Consider the following 19,150-nt stretch of genomic DNA (forward strand, 5'->3'; position numbering starts at 1 on the left):
TGAATTGATTATGTGATGGTTGATTCTTTACACAGTGGATTCTGGTTAATTGGGCCATCAGTTTATTGGGGAACCTGCTTATTTGGGACACTTCTTGAAGAATAAAAACAAATTAAAAAATTGCCGAGTTGCCCTTTGTTTATTTGGGGCACTGTATCACTCAATTGGATCAGGAGACTGTTGCCAAACATTTTCAAACTAGCATTAGTCTCATGCACATTGTGTGCCATTAGACATTACACTGTGCTTAGAATGAACAGCTTTTAAATAGCATCAATTGCATGGTTGTGTTAAAATAGCGGTGATTCTTGTCACTGATAGTCGGTCAGTAATAAGCAATGGACAATTCAGAACTGTTTTGTTCACTCTATTTCCAAGCATTCTGACTTGGAGATGTCAGAAATGGCTGGAAGTGAAAATGAAATGATTTCACTTCTTCAATAAGTTAAGAAATATGAAGAACTTGAAGGTATCAAGAATCATCTTGAATGTTACAATTAAAATGAAAATCTGGAGTCCGCAATCATCAGAAGAACTGTTTGATGGCAGCCCACCATCTGCACTAGTGTCCATGCTTATTTTGTTCATTTACAGTCAATTAAAAGAGCCCATTAGTGTAGACTGAATGAATGCAATGGTTGATAAGTATTAGGAACTAATATACAGTTGTGTTGTTCTGCAGAAGTTTTGGTGTTCTAATTTATTGTGAATTTCATTTCTATATGCAATTTGTTACTCAGTTAAATGGTAGTTTGTTTTTTATATACCCTTTTAACTGTTTCCATTAAACTTCAGCTAATTGGGGCAGTCACCTGACTGGGCCAAAGTGCACTGGTCCCGATGTGTCCCAATTAACTAGATTTCATTGTATATCCAGATAGTTATTTTGAACAGGGATGGCACAATCCCAATTTTAACCTCAATGTGGATACACTTTTAGTAGCAGTTCCTGGATGGTGACCAAGAGCAAATATTCACTTGAAGTTTTCTTTGCTAACTGAGGCAAATCTTGTGTTCCCATCATTCTTGTTGAAATACACTACAGCAGTGCATACTAGTGCTGGAACCAGGGCTATTCCTAGACAAATATCAGTCATACTAAGGATACAAAAAAAGTGAAGAATAATTATATAATTTCCTCATCAAACTATGTTTGGCTGAATTGCAGAGTGATGTATTTGGTGATGAAAATAAGATACAAACTATATATGGTAGTGTTGAGATTAACATTTAACTTTTTCAGACTTGTTTTTGCTGGAAGGTGCCCTATATCAAAAAGATGCAGATAGATCAAACTTCTCAGCTTGATATCATGAAATCAAACTCCCAATCCACATCTCAGATAGGTAGTGCATAACAGACAACACACACTTTCATGAAGTGCACTAAACAGGATAAAAAGTGCAGATAATGGTATCTTGTTAATTAAATAGTAAAAAACACAGTCAATTAGACAAAATTTGCTGAATAACAGTAATTGACATTTTGGGAGTTAAGACTGGAGAAACATTGAATTTTAAATACTGACTTTTGCATTGTCTTCCATGTTTTTCTCAGATCGTTTCTTACCTTGTGAATGGTTGTGGTTTCATTTCCCAAGTTAACAAGACAAGAAACATTCTTGCAATGACCACAGCATGTAGTCTGGTCAGTAGGAGGAACGTAAACCTGATTCTGCATATGACAATTGATAGGATAAGTCAATGTATCCCACTTATACACGTTGCTAAATCATAATTAACATATTTTCAAGAATGTTTTTCAGTTGCATATTTCTTAAACTTTTGTACATATAATTTAACTGAATAATTCCTGTAGGCTTACAAAGAAAGCAATGCCTTATCGAATTTATGAAAAGTTGCATTACATAGAAGGCTGTAAAGTGACAGAGTGGAAATGATTGGGTTTTTCTACTTTCCTCAATAAAACAACATTGCTACAATGATGCAAATATATTTAATTTGTACACATTTATCTGCAATTATCCTCTACCCATTGATTTTTGGGTGGGTGGGAGTTTATCTGGTTATATTAAGAGAAGTGCTCCATGAATTAAATTTCTGTTTATTCTACAATAGACAATTTTCTTACAAACTGCAGTGTCTCAGCTGTCTCTTTATTCTCAGTTTTGTAGTACATCTAATATATGAACATTTACCATATCACATTGTGCTGAGCAGTTGATCAAGGTGACAAGCAGCTGATAAAAACCAGTGTTGCTGTCCTGATTGTGTGTACACTGTGTGGTGTAGCAAAGCCCATCTGCTGTGTGCTCCACAATAGCTTGTCCAGGACGTAATATACCTCTTTCTCCATCGATACATACTTGGTCATTTACTGCGACAAAGAGCATGAAAATAAAGTGGTAAATTGGTTTACTATTACAGTGTACAATGAAAATCCTGGTTTTGCATGTTATTCATTATAGATCATTTCAATACTACAGTGCATTGTAGGAAAACAATAAAAGAATACAAAATAAAGTATCACTATTACAGATAAAGTGCAGGGCAGGCAGACAATAAGTTCCACCTTATCGCACTTTGGGACCATTCAAAGTTCTTATACAGTGGGATAGAAGCTGTCCTTGATAAGTAACATATCTGAGTTCAGAAAAGTAGATACATTATCAATATAGGGTTAAATAAATCTTTTTCTAGTAGAAAAATGTTGACTTAATTAAGAACAAATCAGCTCTATTGTATTTGCAATAAAATGCACAAATGAACTAAATAATCTAATCACTCATTTAGAATTCATTTTCACTTTTGAATTCTAAACTATTCATTCCACAGACTTAGAATGGAAGTTCAATGTTGGTTTCAAATGCAATTGTGTGATTCTTCCATCCTACCTGCTGCTCCAGTAACTTATATTATGCACTGAAAGTTAATTAAATCTACCCTCCATGCCTTCTTTCCTTCCCTATCCCTCAACTTGCCCCTGTCTTGCACAGTTGTTTCTCCTCTCCTAACCCTCACAATTCTCCTCTTCCTTTCCAATTCTGCATCTGACTTTCCCCATACCTCATCTATTCTCTCTCACACTGTGTAACTCCTTCTCCCATGCTGTCATTTGCCAATTTACTTCCCTCTCCCGGTCTCTTATCCCATCTCCCCTTTGCAGCTTCAATCACTCTCCAGCTCTCACTCCTACTTCCTGTCTATTGTACTTCTGTCCCCTTGCGAATTCTTCCCCTTTTCACCCCTTTTTCATTTTCCTTGTGCTTCTCTCCTTTGAGCTCTTACTCTTTTTCCAGACCTCTTTCCTCTTCTCTTCTTACCACCAACACTTTCATCTCTTCAGCCTCTTCTACTCATCTCATTCTTTCCTTTCCCCACTCTATTTATTTCAACTAACTTCCCACTCTTTCCTTATAACAACCCTTTTCTGTTTCCTCCCATTTTCTTCCTTTCGTGTTTCAAAAAAGATCATTTGGAATCAGTTTTAGTCATGGTGGCTCTTGTAGCCCTCCCACCAGCTGGAGGATGTGTTGAGCCATCAAGCTACTGTATGCCCCCTGCATCCCAACTAGTTATAGATTCAAGGAAATGACCAACAAAATCAGGCCCATTTTACTCAATGGGAATGGAATTAAAGTAAGCAAATTAGAAAACTAAGAAACAGGAACAAGAACAAGCCAATTGAATTTTCAAGCTGAACTGAAATAACTGAAGCTGTGACTGACAAAATCATGGTTCAACACAGGCTTTCCACTCTCTCCCCTACCACCAGACTCCCCTATAGTTCAAATATTTGACAGTGTCCTCAAGTGCAGATTATTTGCAAGATCATGAAGTCCATGATTTGAACCAAAGTTAAGTATGCAAAAACCATCCTGTTTTTTCTCTTGTAAAATAACCAGAATAATGACAAAAGAAGAGAAGTCAAAGCCAACATAATAGCCAAAGAGAAGTCATATAATCAAACAAAATATAGTTGGATGTTAGAGAATTGGGAAGCTTTTAAAAACCGACAGAAAGCAACTAAAAAAAATCATTAAGAATGTAAAGATGCAATACAAAATTAAGCTAGTCAGTAATATTAAAGAGTTTCTTCAGATACATAAAGTGTAAAAGACAGACTAACATGGTTATCAGACCTCTGGAAAATGATGCTGGAGAGGTAGTAATGGGGGACAATGAAATATTAGATGAACTGAATAAGTATTTAGCATCAGTTTCACTGTGGAAGACTAGCAGTATGGTGGAAGTTCCAGGTGTCTGAGGTTATGAAGTGTGTGAAGTTACCATTTCTAGAGAGAAGGTTCTTGGGAAACAGAAAGGTCTGAAGGTAGATCAGTTACCTGGACCAGACGGTGCACTCTCCAGGATTCTGAAGGAGGTGGCTGAAGAGATTCGAGAAGCATGAGTAAAGATTTTTCATGAATCAGTAGATTCTGGAATGGTTCAGGAAGACTGGAAAATTCCAAATATCATTCCACTCTTCAAGAAGGGAGAAAGGCAGAAGAAAGGAAATTATAGGCCAGTTATTCTGACCTCAGTGGCAGGGTAGATGTTGGTGTCAATTAATAAGGATGAGGTGTCAGGGTACTTGGAGGCACAAGATAAAATAGGTCATAGTCAGCATGGTTTCCTCAAGGGAAAATCTTGACTGACAAATCTGCTGCAATTCCTTGAAGAAATAACAAGCAGGATAAACAAAGGAGGATTGGTTGATGCTGTGTACTTGGATTTTCAGAAGGCCTTTGACAAGATGCCACACATGAGGCTGCTTAACAAGCTATGAGCCTATAATATTACTCAAAATATTCTAGCATGCATAAAGCTGTGGTACTTTATACTTTATTGTCACCAAACAATTGATACTAGAGCATACAATCATCACAGTGATATTTGTGAGATTGGCAGGCAGCAAGGAGTGGGAATAAAGGCAGCCTTTTCTGGCTGGCAGCAATGAATAGTGGTGTTCCGCATGGGTCTGTGTTGGGACCGATACTTTTTACAATATACGTCATTGATTTGAATTATGAAATTGATGGTTTTGTTGCGAAGTTTGCAGATGATATGAAGATAGGTGGAAGGGCAGGTAGTTTTGAAGAAGTAAAAAGGCTAGAGAAGGACTTAGACAGATTAGGAGAATAGGCAAAGAAGTAGCAGATGGAATACAGTTTTGGGAAGTGTATTGTCATTTACTTTGGACGAAGAAATGAGAGGGTAGACCATTTCATTAAATGGAGAGAAAATACAAAAGAATGGGAATGATAAATGTGAACTTACCACATTTGTATTCAGGACACCTACATGGACTGGCTGTGATATTTCCAAGCTGTTGCTCTAATACTAACACCTCTCCCTAAAATAGTCAAATGATGGAATAATTATAATTCTCCTGTTTATGAAAATAAAAATTATATCAAATCAAAAGATATGTACACATATTACATACCAGTTTGCACTGAGGTTTAGGAATTGTGTCACAAGCACATTCTAAAAAAATAAATATATAAATTGAAGCTCATTTACTTAAGTCACTAAAATTGTTGAATCTTTTAGAAATTAAAGGAATTCATACCACAGGAATGAAATGGACAGCACTGATCCGGACTCCATGCCTGGATTTCTTGCATTCCAGTAGGACACTGAAATTTTGGACATCGATTGATTTCACAAACTAGGAGAAACAAACCACAAGTATTTACTGAAGAAGAAAAATGCATGTCTCTGAACCGAACTGTAGGCAAAGATCTGCATGTTTCCCCTAGCTTTAACTTCTAAATATGAGTATTGCATTGCAGACAAGAGAAAATCTGCAGAGGCTGGAAATCCAAACAACACACACAAAATGCTGGAGGAACTCAGCAGGCCAGGCGGCATCTATGGAAAGGAATACAGTCGACGTGTCAAGCTGAGACCCTTCGGCAGCACTCGTTCAAGTAGCCACCTAGCACCATACTGTCCTGATTAAGCAAGATCTGTAAACTCAGTTTACAATGGACTGATGAGACTCAAAAGTAAAACTTGGAATCATCCTGAGGCTTGACATCACAACTGTGAAAGTTGAAATGGGTGGTACAACGAACTAAATTTCAAAAATGCAAATCGCCAAATCCAGGATTGATTTGTAGAGACCAGTTTTCCCTGATTTACTGTGTTTCAAACCCTTGATCACAAAAAGCCTGCTGACCTTCTACCCTTCAACACTGATCCTCCAATCATGCCTTACTCTGTCCAAATTCAACCATGAATGAATCTTTTCTTAGCTACTTGTCCTTGGTTTCAAATTTGTGTTCCATTAAAATTCAATATAAATAAGGAATATATAAATTTATAATCTGACTGGGCACCTTTACAGTCTTCTGCACTCAACACTGAATTCAACAACGTCAGATAATCAACATCTCCACCTTTCAAAATATTTTCCTTTGACCATTCCAAATTACAATTCTGCCTCTCCCCTTCACACCTATGAGACTGGCCCTTCATTACTTGGCTCATAACCACACTTTCCAACTTTGCACTAAAAACATTTCTATTATTTAATTTCTTTTGCGTTCCACTCTGATACATCTTGTTTTTGTTTCCCTGTTTTCTGTCCTCCAGTTCAAGACATGTTTATCTTTTTCCAGTTCTACCAAAAGGGTAGTTGCCTTTGAAGTTTCTCTCCAGCAAATGCTACTTGCTGAGTGTTCCAAAAATTTTTTGGTTTTATTTCAGAATTAAAATAACCAGCATTTTGCTTTTATTTTTAACTGCCCTTGCAACCTCATGGCTAGGTACCCATCAGCCAGCTCATCCACATTCTGCTACCATTGATCTATGATGTGCCAGTTCCCCAAAAACCCAAAGTTAAATTCTTGCACTTTAGTCTTCTTGTGCTCTCACTTCCTCACTAAATTGCATTTTTTTTTGGCCCTGAAACTTGAAAATGACTTGAACTCTGTTCCAGTGGCTTTTGTTTTGTGTGTTCCACCCTCCCCTCCGGTCACAGTGCAAAGTCCTGAAATATAGTATAACATTTCGTCTCTGAGCTACACAGCTGACCTTAACTTCAGTTTCTAGGTGGAGGCCTCTGAACCTGACCCAGATTTTGAGGTACAGATAAAGTATGCTTCAAGTCAGTCTATCTGCCTAGGCAGAGGCATATTATCTTAAAATTATCCCATTTTCATGAGGGAGAATCCAAGCAGTGAGCTGGCATTGCTTTGTTATAGTGCTTTCAGAAATTAAACCATAACACAACTTGTGTGTTGTGCTGTGTATGTGAGTTATATGTACCGTGCTGTTCACCTTGGTCTGTAGGGGTGGTATGCATGTGTACAGTTGAATGACAATAAACTGAACTAGAACTTGAGCACCTGAAGTATGCTACACTTGTTTGTTATCAACTCGCAATGAGTATGCATTTCATGAATGGCAAAATATTATCCTCACCACACTGGTAGTCTGGGCAACACATCTCAGTTGTATTGTTGTCCACAGTAAGAATCTCTCCTTCTTGGCAGGTAGGGATTTGGTCAGAGCAAGCACTGCACACTAAGTACAAAGGGAAAAGAAGAACAATTTTTTTACTGGTCAATTACATTCAGGAAGTGACATCTTTCCGCACACTGGGCTAAGCTAAAATTCAGTCCTCATTCATACTTTAACTGTGGTTTTTGTGAGTTTCACTACTTTTCTTATATACTTGCTTTGGTTCAAATAATATTGATCACTACAAGGAAGGATTGCATCTCTTTTCAAAGCAAAGATTGGCTGTTTCTGCTAGTTATTCCCTATCAATATTAGAGAAACCAATGGGACCTAACAATGGTGACTTACCATGTATTAGATGTTGCAGGTTAGAAACTGAAATACTGCAAAGTCTTTGTCTCTAAGCCATTACATGATACACAGTGAGTGATTGACTTAGAGAGTGGAACAAAGCTACTGGAAACATCAGCAGGTGTAAGTCCTTGAGCTGAAATGTCCTTTTGCAGATTCTGCCTTACCTGCTGATCATTTCCAACATTAACTGTTGTTGTTTTATATTTCCAGTAGTTTCTTTTTCAATTTCCCAAATGCTATTGCCTGTTCTATGCAGTGCATGAAAATATGCACTGCATGTCACATCACGGCAAAAAAGCCACTGAGCAAACAACGGGGTCAACTGGCGTGCAGCGCACACTCGGTAACCTCCTGTAATACTGCAGCATGAGTTTAAGTTCCTCATATATCCTGGTGGGATCCAAACTCATTGTTTTAACTAATAGTCCAATTCTCTGGATATTAGTGCACATAACTTTATGTTCTGGTTGAAGGATGCAGCCCATTCCATCTTGATCTACACCATTTTTGAGGATTCCATGAGAGAAACAATAGAAGGTCTGAGGAAATGGTTGTTTCTTTCATGGGGGGGGGGGGGGGGGTTGACACTACATTGATACTTGTTCCAAATGGCCAACTCAGATGACACAGATATATGACATTCCCTCCCTTTTTCCACTCCAGCATATCCTACTACTGAAGCAGTAGTTCCTCTTGAGAATTATAGTTTAAAGAATCCTGTGATGGAGAACATTTGCACTTTTCACACCATTTTGAAAAGAACATTTTTGGTCAATTCTTCTTCTTGAGACAAACTAATAATAGTACTTGCAGTTAACCATTCAGGCCCTTGAGCTTGCTCATGTTTCAATAGCAGTTTGGTTGATATGATATCACAGTTCCATCATCCTGCTCCTCAAACTCTTAAACGACATTTGTGTCTAGTAATACATGCATCTCCTCTTCAAAAGTATTCAGCCCTCAGAGCCCTTCATGAGAGAGAATTTCAAAGGCTCACCACTCTGAGGGAGGAATTGTTTCCTCATCCCAGTCTTATTCCACATCCTGATACTGTGAGCCCTGGCTTTGATCTCCTTCTCCTTGACAAAGGAAAATATTCTCCCAAAATCTAACCTGGTGAGCATTGGCAACATTTTGTACATTTCACTAATTTTTCTGATTACTTTAAACTTGAGAGAATACAGACCAAGTTGACCCAATGTCTATGCAGACAATTCTGACATCCCGTGAATTGCTCTGGTGAATGGGCAAGCATATCCTGACCTGTGTGTACACATAATTCTTCAGCTGTAGTCTTACCATGGTTCTATGTAGTTCCACTAAGCTGCTTTTCTCTGCATGCAAAACCCTTGCAATCCAGCCAACATACCACTTGCCCTAACTGTCTACTGCACCAGCACGTTTGCATTAATTGCTGCAGGATATCTAAAATACTTTGTATATCAACATACTCTTATCATTTAAACAAGACACTGCCTTTCAGTTTTCCATACCAAAGTGGATAATTCCAAATGTACTCATCTTGTAATCCACTAGTCTGTACTATCATGAAATCTTTTAGCAAGTTTCAAGAATCACAATTCCCTATGCTGTATCCTACTAGTCACTGTCAGCTACATCAAAAGAAACTCACTTATTTGTACTCTCTACTTTCTGTTCATCAACCAATTTTCAATTTACTAGGGGTGATTGATAAGTTCATGGCCTAAGTAGAAGGAGTCAATTTTAGAAAACCTAGGACATTTATTTTTCCTACATTTACACACTTAGTCCAGTGGTCCAGTGGTAGAAGGAGATATTAACTTCAAATTTTCTGCATTTGTGCATGTAACGAGAGCTGTATAACTCATCTCCTTCTACCTTGGCCACATACTTATCAATCACCCCTGCTGTGGACCACTTCTGCAAAGAAGGAATCCAGATGCTCCACAACCGTTGGACTAAGTGTGTACATGTAGGAGAGGACTATGTTGAAAAATAAAAGTGCTAGGTTTTCTAAAATTGACTCCTTCTACCTTATGCCACAAACTTACCAATAACATCTCGTATGTCAGTATATTACCCACAATACACCAATCCTGTGTGGGGTCTTCTGAAAACCCAAATACACCACATTCACTGGTATTCACTTAATTATTTATTTCATCCTCAAAAATCTCCAGTAAAATTTGTTAAACAAGATTTCTCTTTCATAAATCCAGCTTCATTTTCTTTAATTTTATTAATATTTCACAAGCATTCAATTTTCACAAATCTGGACTGAACTATTTTTTATCCATTTAGTATCAGTTTTGTGAATGCCAAGTAATAAAAATATATTTTTAGTAGATTTTTTGAATCAGTGTTAACACACGTAACTTACTACAGATATACGCTAAGCAACAACTGCCATCAGCATGAGTAGCAATCAAAGTCTGGTCTTCTCGACAAGTTGGAATGTCAGACTCGCACTTTCCTGGATCACATTCTATAAAAAATTAAAGGACTGTCAATTCAAGTAGCAAATCAATTGCAAACATAAGGCTTATATAATAGTTCACTACTCTGAAAGCATATACCATTGCATGAACACATTTTGTAAAATTATAATTATTTACATTACTGTGATAGTTATGTACTTAGTTTAGGTTAACAAAGAAAATAATTTCAAACATCATTCATTACAGGGTATTCTAATCAGTGCTTTTTTACAGCATGGAGATGCTGCAGGATAATTTGATCATTGTTTTTTCTTGTGTGAACTCCCTCACTTCTGTTCTGCACCTCTTTTACATTTGAAGTTCTGCAGATGCAATGCTGCATCACTTCTACAGAAGACCTCATTACCTGAGTTGCAGTAATAAAGAATTATTTCTAACTTTATTAAATAAGACATCAAAATATTTTCCAAATTTTATATTGACAGCTTTCTGATTATTAATTATGAAAATTACTGAAATAGATTTACTAAGGCAACATTTACATTAGAAGATCATAAATGTTTATTAAAATAGTCATTCATTAGTCATGACATACCAAAGCTAGAAATTTATGTAAGTTTTTTTTTGTGAAGTACACCTGATTATTTCCTCAAGATTCCAGTTCAGACAGTATTAACATATGTCCTTACCACAAAAATAGTCAGGACAGCAGAAGTCTGGTTTATAAAGGGTAATGAGCCTCTCTCCATATGCACACTGAGGGGCAAAACTCTCACAGACGGTTTGATTGCAAGCTGAAAATAGAGTAAAATGTTAATACATAGTACACTTTCTGTTATAATGCCCTGATCACAACCCCATGCTTAAGAATTTAGTAAAGGTAAAACACCTCTTCTCTCCTAATAAACACTGAGGAACTCAAAATGCATTCATTTTTCTCATAAATCATCAGATGAACCACAAGAGCATATTTTGTTTTAAAACCCTTGTTTAATTCTGCATTTTGTGACAGGTACAGTAAATGGCAGAGACCTCAAGAGTGCTGATGTGCAGAGAAGCCTCAGGACGCAAGGTCATAGTTCTTATAATTTGTAACACAATTGGATTTTGAAGAAGGCATTCAGTATTGTCTCAAGAGGCATTGAATTTAAGAGTTGGGGTGAAATGCTGCAGCTGTACAAAACATTGGTTTTAGACAACTGTGTATACTTCTGAAACAGAATCAGGTTTTAAATGACATGAGGTTTGCAGCTTTGCAGAAGCGGTAGAGTGTAAAAACAAAACTTACTATAAATTACAAATAAAATAGTGTAGAAAAGAAATATAAGGTAGCTTTCAGGCACTGCTCAGAAAGTTAATGTTGGAGGGGAAGAAGCCACACAACAAGGCAGGTGTCACAGCGTTATGGAGTACAAATGAGATTCAACAGAAAGCTGACTGGAATGGAGGACTTTACGTATAAAGAGCGATTGGATTTGCTACATTATTCTCAATGGCATGCAAGAAGTAGAGTGGTGACTGTATAGGAGGTTTATGAAACTATGCTGACAAGAAACCGTTGTCTCTCTATGTAGACTACGTAAAGAATATATTCAAAGTAATTTTCCTAGTGTGGTGGAAGCAAAAACTTGAAGGCAGAGAGGAAAACTTTAAGGAAATTCAAAGAGCAAGTTTTTCCACACAGAATAGCAGCTATGTAGAACAAATTGCCAGAGGAGGTGGTAGATACAGTTAAAGCATATCAATTAAAAACCTACTAACTCCCACAGCTACCTAGCCTATTCCTCCTCCCACCCTGTCTCCTGCAAAAATGCTATCCCTTTCTCTCAATTCCTCAGCCTCCGCTGCATCTGCTCTCTGGATGAGGCTTTTCATTCTAGGACAAAGGAGATGTCTTCCTTTTTTAAAGAAAGGGGCTTCCCTTCATCCACTATCAACTCTGCCCTCCATCGCATCTCCCATATTTCACGCACCTCTGCCCTCACCCCATCCCCCCGCCAGCCCACCAGGGATAGAGTCCCCCTGGTCCTCACCTATCACCCTACCAGCCTACAGATCCAACGTATAATCCTCCGTAACTTCCGCCACCTCCTATGTGATCCCACCACCAACCACATCTTCCCCTCCCCCCCTCTCTTGGCTTTCCGCAGGGATCGCTCCCTACACGACTCCCTTGTCCATTCATCCCCCCCATCCCTCCCCACTGACCTCCCTCCAGGCACTCATCCCTGCAAACGGAAGAAGTGCTACACCTGCCCCCACACTTCTTCCCTCACCACCATCCCAGGCCCCAGACAGTCCTTTCAGGTGAGGCACCACTTCACCTGTGAGTCAACTGGGGTGATATATTGTATCCGGTGCTCCCGATGTGGCCATTTATACATTGGGGAGACCCGCCGCAGACTGGCAGACCGTTTTGCTGAACACCGGTGCTCAGTCCTCTAGCAGTGGCGGGATCTCCCTGTGGCCACACACTTCAATTCCACAGACCACTCCCACTCCGATATGTCTGCCCATGGCCTCCTCTACCGTCAAGATGAGGCCACACGCAGGTCGATGGAGCAATACCTTATCTCCCGCCTCCTACCTGCCGGCATGAACATCCAACTCACAGACCTCCGTTGATATCCCTGCCCCCCCTTACCCCATCCCTATCTATTATTTCAGTCTGGTTCTCTTTCTCTCTCTTTTTCACCCTCACTATAATCTCCCCCCAGCCCTACCTTTCTTTCTCTTTTATTTCCCATAATTCTCCACCTTCCCCTAGCCCATTTCCCTCCAACCTATCACTTCCCAGCTCTCTACTTTATCCCTACCCCCACTTCTTATCCCCCCTCGACCATCCCATGTTACTTCACTCCTGATGAAGGGTTTCGGCCCGAAACGTCGTCACTACCTCCTCCCATAGATGCTGTCTGGCCTGCTGAGTTCTGCCAGCATTTTGTGTTTTTATTTATTTCCAGCATCTGCAGATTCACTTGTGTTGTCAAGTAAAAGGCATAAACAGAAATAACCCAGATAGGGGAGGAGTAAAGAGCCATGGGTTTGATGTGGCAAGTGGGGTTAGAGTAGATCAGCATCACAGTCAGCATGTCAAGGAGGATAAGGGCCTGTTTCTGTGCTGTACCATTTCATGGCATTGTTCATCAACTACCCTTATAGAAACTATAAACAGCTATCATTCTTAAAGTGGGAAGAATTAGTTAATTCTACCAGAATTTAAAACTTATTGTTGCATATTTAATATTTCAATAATATTTGAGTAACTTTGTATATGGTAAGCATTGGCATTCATTTAAATAATTAATTATGGTTGTATGTACAGATACGTTAATTGCAAATGTCTAATATTTTGAAAGTAATCTGGAGAATTTACAACTGAAACCATTGTTGATTGCAGAATTCTTTAGGTTTCATAAGCGTTATCAGAAAGATTGAGTTGAAGAACTGGTCTGAGTATTGTCAGTTTGGTGATGGGCTCAATGACGCACTGAGAGATCGCGTAGTTTGTGGAATCGTAAAAGGAAGTATTCAAAAAAAGCTCCTAACTCAAGTACAGCTTCATTGAAAACTGCAGACAGAGTCAGGAATGAAAGTGAGTGTGAACAAAATTACATTTATGGTGTAAATAAGTGTAGAGTTAAAGACAAAACTTGCAGAATATGCAACAAATCAGGTCATATACAAAGAGCATGTTGGATAGACAAAAATGCTAAAAAATCAAGTTGTAGTTTCAAAAAGAGCACTAATCTGTATGCTGTTGATGAAAAATCTGATAATGATGAGAGGGACACAGAATTGTGCAGTATTAAGAATTACAGTGTGAAAATTAGCAATGGACAATTACACCAGAAGTGAACGGCAAATTAATTGAAATGGAATTAGACACTGGTTTGGCTGTTTCAATCATTCCACAAAGTGTGTTTGAACATCACTTTAAACATACTAAACTGATGCCTGCAGGCATTCAACTAAGAACTTATGCTGGGGAAAAGTTAACTCCTGTGAGAATGACATCAGTGATAGTGAAATACAACAACCCAACAAGCCACATTGAGCTTGTATGTGGTAAAAAAAAAGGAGGACACACATTGTGGGGATGTGAGTGGCTGAGACAACTACAACTTGATTGGAGATCCAGTCACCATTTACATGCCACATCTCCTGCAATGAAACCATGGAAAGTGAATTAAGAAATGTACTGGGTGATGCCTGATGCACCATCAATAACTCACTCTGAGACGTAAGGCGAGATATCGGCTTTTATTGACTGGAAGAAGGAACAAGCAGTGAGTGACCACCATACTACATCCTGGAGACTGAGAGGCTGGGCTCAGGCCTCAATCGCCTTTATACAGAAGTTAGTGGGAGGAGCCACAGGAGCAGTCAACAGGGGGCGTGTCCAGACAGGTATATGTAGTTCACCACAATGCCACAATGATCTCCATGCTGAACACGATGAACGATTGCCCAGTAGAGGACAAACAGGTGTTGGTACCAACCTCTGTGCCTCTGGTTCGAAAGTATATTGGACCAAAGAAGGACCGTGCTGCTCAAAGGAAGCATGAAAGTGATGAAAGCAGTGGTCCGATTACAACAGTTGTTCTAGGAGACATATCTAAGAAATGTTACTCAGACAGTTACTTGCAAAATGTGGCTTGGTTTTAAGCTGGAAGAGAGTTCAACAAGCTTCAGAAAAGATGCAAGCATTCAGCTTTTGTAAGTATAAGGCACCAGAATCTACTCTGTGTGCATTAAGATTATTGCATGAACTTTAAGTGCGGGACAAGAAGCTGCTTGTAAAAGTAGAAGCAAAGACCAAAGCCCATATGGATGAATGGAAGGCCAATAGGAAGGAGCTAACAGAGATATAAAGACAGAAGATTCATCAGATGATGTTGTGGAGGAGGAACCATGTGGAGAGATCAGATTTTTAAGGGAGCAACAGAAGGATTAAGAAGAGAATACTCCAGTGAACTAAATGCACCTTCCCAAAATCAAGATACACAAACTGGAGGAAGAAAAAAGAGGAAAGAGATGGAGAGAAATGATGTGAAGGTATTAAAGTTAAGGTATGAAACAATGTGAAAAAGAAAAAGAAAGGGATCTTAGTAAATCCACAGAGAGAAACAGAGAAGTAGGGAATTCTGAGCTGTCAGAGCCACTTCCTGCAGTCTCAGAGTCAACTCCTACAACTGCCATGGAGGATGCTTCAGAACTTGTGACTGTTTCACAGCCACAAGTATCATCTGCCAAGCAGAGTAATCCCCCTTGTCAGTAAAGGCATAATCCCACAAGAGTAAGAAAATCTCCACAGTGATTAAATCTTTAGGCCTGAATGGAACAATTTAAAATTCACTATGCTGAGGATGATAGTATTTAGTAGTTGTATTATATAAGATACTGTGTATATAGTTGAGATGCATTCCATATTGAGTTGGAGTTTATAAATAAGCAGGGAGGAGTGTTGTGTATTTAATATTTTAATAATATTTGAGTAATCTTGAATATTTTTGTTAATTAAGCATTTGCATTAATTTAAATAATTAATTATAGGTTATATGTAAAAATACATTAATTGCATACATCTTCATACTAACATGTGATATGTGCACACCTCTTAAAAACTGGAAATTACACCGTATTTTCAGACTCCCGTCTTCATATGAATTAATTTAAAGTTACAAAACATAGCACTTACCACATATTTTCTCAGGGCAGCAGCTCTTAACACCAGCTAGACTAACTACCACTTCCCCAGAACGATGACAAGCTGGTTCGGGAACAGCTGAACAGTTGTGGTCAACAGTAACAATGGATCCGTTCTCCAGACACTGATACATACAGCATCCATCCAGTGATGCACTCCACGTCTCCCCAGCGGCATGAGGAAGTCCCCAGCTATCGGTGCAAGCTGAAAAGTATAAAACACACAAAGTCCTTTAGGAATATGTATTCCTGGATGACAACTTGGCATGCCTGAAGCCTTGAGACATCTATTATGGTTCGTGCTGTGTTAACTCAGAATGAACAAAAATGTTGTAAAATTTGGGGTCTAATTCTTCACAGTTAGATATTTTATAGAAGTCTGGCGTACCACATTTTGCCTCTGGTATACACAGGGTGGAGTCAAGGCGATGGAGAATAGATCCTTCAGGACAGACACAACCTTCACTCATGATAGAACATGACACATCTTCTGATGGGAAGAAAATCCTGTTTTGGCATGTCTTTGCTTCACAGGTCATTACACAAGCCTGGTATATCATATTCGGAGGACACGTGAATGCTGAAAAAAAGAGGGGAAACACTAAATATGAATCTAATTGTTTATTAGGCACTATAATAAGTCAAACTATAGCTAGGTAATTGATGATCTCCTCTGTTAGACTGCTTGAAGTAACTTATTTTTTATTCTTTCTACTTCTCTTCTAATACTTATATACCTGTGCACTTGTAATGCTACAGTGTCACTTAATTCCCTTTGGAATCAATAAAGTATTTATCTATTTATCTTATCTATTCTGAAAATTAAGCACAGGCTGACAGTTCTATCTTTTATTAAGAAAACTGGTAACTATTTCACAATAAATCTGCTTTTCCTTAACTTTGCAAGGAATAATTTAAAATTAGTTTTCTTCCAATGCAAAACACACAAAATGCTAGAGGAACTCAGCAGGTCAGGCAGCACTTATGGAAATGAATAGATAGTCGACTGCTTATTAATTTCCACGACTGCTGCCTGACCTACAGAGTTCCTCCAGCATTTTGTGTTGTTGCTTTGGATTTCCAGCATCTGCAGACTTTCTCGTGTTCGTATTTTTAGTCTTTCTCCATCTTTTTTGGAAACAAAATAAAATTTTTCTCTCTCCCACTCTCTTAGCCCATTCACATTTCCTCTTCGTTTCTCCTTCCATAACAAGTGCAACTATACATCTTTTTTCTTCTTTTATTTTTGTTGCTTGTTTAATTTTTACCTTAATTGGTTAAAACCACTGGGCTGAGTCCCAAACCTCCCAGACAGGGTTTGCCAACATCAACGTGAATTTCTGAAGAGATCCAATTAATACCGGGGATATTATAAATACAATGCGGTGCAACGTATCGATAAATCTGAGTCTAATACTTCAGAGTGGGCTTTATCCTCCATCTCGGTGAGTTTCGGTGGTCGCACAGCTATGCTATGTCATTTTATTTAAGCAATGCTACTTACAGCAGTAATCTGGCTTCCGCCACTCAAGGCAAATATTGAATTTATTACACAGTGCCACGTACGCACTCAAGGCAGAACAACGGTTTTGCACAAGTAACGAATCACGAATCCAGAGTTCGCAAAACATTTCTGGGGAAACCTAGGAGCAAAAAATGAATTAAATCTTTCACACTGCTTATGAGAATTCTATAGAAAGTAATTGATAATGGAGTACAGGATGAATGCAATGCATCTTAAATTGAGACTTTTGTTTATATTTTGTTATCAAGAAAGCAAATGGAATGTTGGCCTTCATTGCTAGAGGGTTAGAATTTAAGAGCAGGGAGGTTACGCTACAACTGTACAATCTATGTGTACTGGTAAGGCCACACCTGGAGTACTGAGTGCAGTTCTGGTCTCCTTACTTGAAATAAGATATCGTGACTTTGAGTTTATGTAGAGAAGGTTCAGCAGGTTGATTCTAGCAATGAAGGGATTAATCTATGAGGAGAGATTGAGTCACCTGTGACTTGTACGTTCGGAAGAATGAGAGGGAATCTTACAGAAACATGGAAGGAATAAGATAGAGGTAGGAAAGTTGTTTCTTCTGATTAGTGCAGCTAGAACTATGGGACATAGGTTCAAGATTAATTTTCTTGGGAGTACTTAGAGATATAGCATGGAAACAGGCCTTTCTGGCCTGTTGAGCTCACAAAGCCCAATTACACCCAGATGACTAATTAACCTAGTAACCTGTACATCTTTGGAATGTGGAAGGAAACCAGAGAATCCAGAAGAGCCCACTTGTCCATAGGGATAAAACTTCTTATAGGCAGCAGTGGAATTCAACTCGGATTGCTGCTGCTGTAAGAGTTTTGCACTAATTGCTATGCTACCGTGCTACCCAATCTTTTCAGGGAGAAAGGATCTAGTATGGGGATGAAGAGAAACTGTTTTTCACAGGAAGTAGTGAATCTGTGGAATTCACTGCTCAGGGAAGCAGGGAACTTCATTTAATTTATTTAAGAGACGGCTGGACTTTTAAAGAGCAGGGGAATTAAGGGTTGTGAGGTAAAAGCAGGTAAGTGAACCCAAGTCCATGGCAAGAGCAGCCATGATAGATTTGAATGGCGGAGCCGGCTCAACAGGCCAGATGGATTACTCCTGCTCTGATTTCTTATGCCGTTATATAAATTCACTCAAAATATAACTGTTTTTCAAGATACAACAATTTCATCAACAATCACATAAGCAGGTATGCAGAACTGAGGGCAAAATAAATATGATTTATAAATAAAGGTGGCATTCACATAAAGAAAAAAAAGTAAGTTTTAAAATGACCTCAGGAGTGAGAAAAAATTAGCTAGATTGAAAATTTGGCAATGAAATCTGAAATAATAGATTATGAATGGCAAAATAAGAAGCAACGCAAAATGAATGAAACAACTTTAAAGGAGATTCAGGAAGAGAGACACTTAAAGACTGATGACTGCAATTTTTTGAAAGTCGTAAGACATCCTATATAGCTGTTCCAGAGAAAGTGATATTCTTATAATTAAAGTTAGAGTCACAGAGAATTAAAACAAGGAAGTTATACCAAATGTTTATAATAAAATAATGACTCTCAAATTGAGTTTTCCATCCAATTCTTGCTACAGACTTTAGAAAGAATGATATGGTCTTAAAAAGAATGCAGAAAATATTAACAAGATTTGTATCAGGAAAGAAAGTGTTTAGTTACACAAAGAGAC

General features: G+C 38.4%; 1 protein-coding gene across 1 annotated transcript in view; it reads right to left on the reverse strand.

Moving 5' to 3' along the window:
• otog (otogelin) overlaps positions 1 to 19,150 on the reverse strand; it is a 234,389-nt gene that overhangs the window by 13,024 nt on the left and 202,215 nt on the right. Inside the window, 11 exon segments of the mRNA XM_059973944.1 lie at positions 1,570 to 1,674; positions 2,159 to 2,337; positions 5,241 to 5,316; positions 5,410 to 5,450; positions 5,536 to 5,634; positions 7,395 to 7,496; positions 10,150 to 10,254; positions 10,897 to 11,001; positions 15,909 to 16,121; positions 16,305 to 16,496; positions 17,421 to 17,559. Of these exon segments, the coding sequence (XP_059829927.1) occupies positions 1,570 to 1,674; positions 2,159 to 2,337; positions 5,241 to 5,316; positions 5,410 to 5,450; positions 5,536 to 5,634; positions 7,395 to 7,496; positions 10,150 to 10,254; positions 10,897 to 11,001; positions 15,909 to 16,121; positions 16,305 to 16,496; positions 17,421 to 17,559 (1,356 nt within the window).

Source organism: Hypanus sabinus, chromosome 7, assembly GCF_030144855.1.
Source record: "Hypanus sabinus isolate sHypSab1 chromosome 7, sHypSab1.hap1, whole genome shotgun sequence".
Classification (NCBI taxonomy): domain Eukaryota; kingdom Metazoa; phylum Chordata; class Chondrichthyes; order Myliobatiformes; family Dasyatidae; genus Hypanus; species Hypanus sabinus.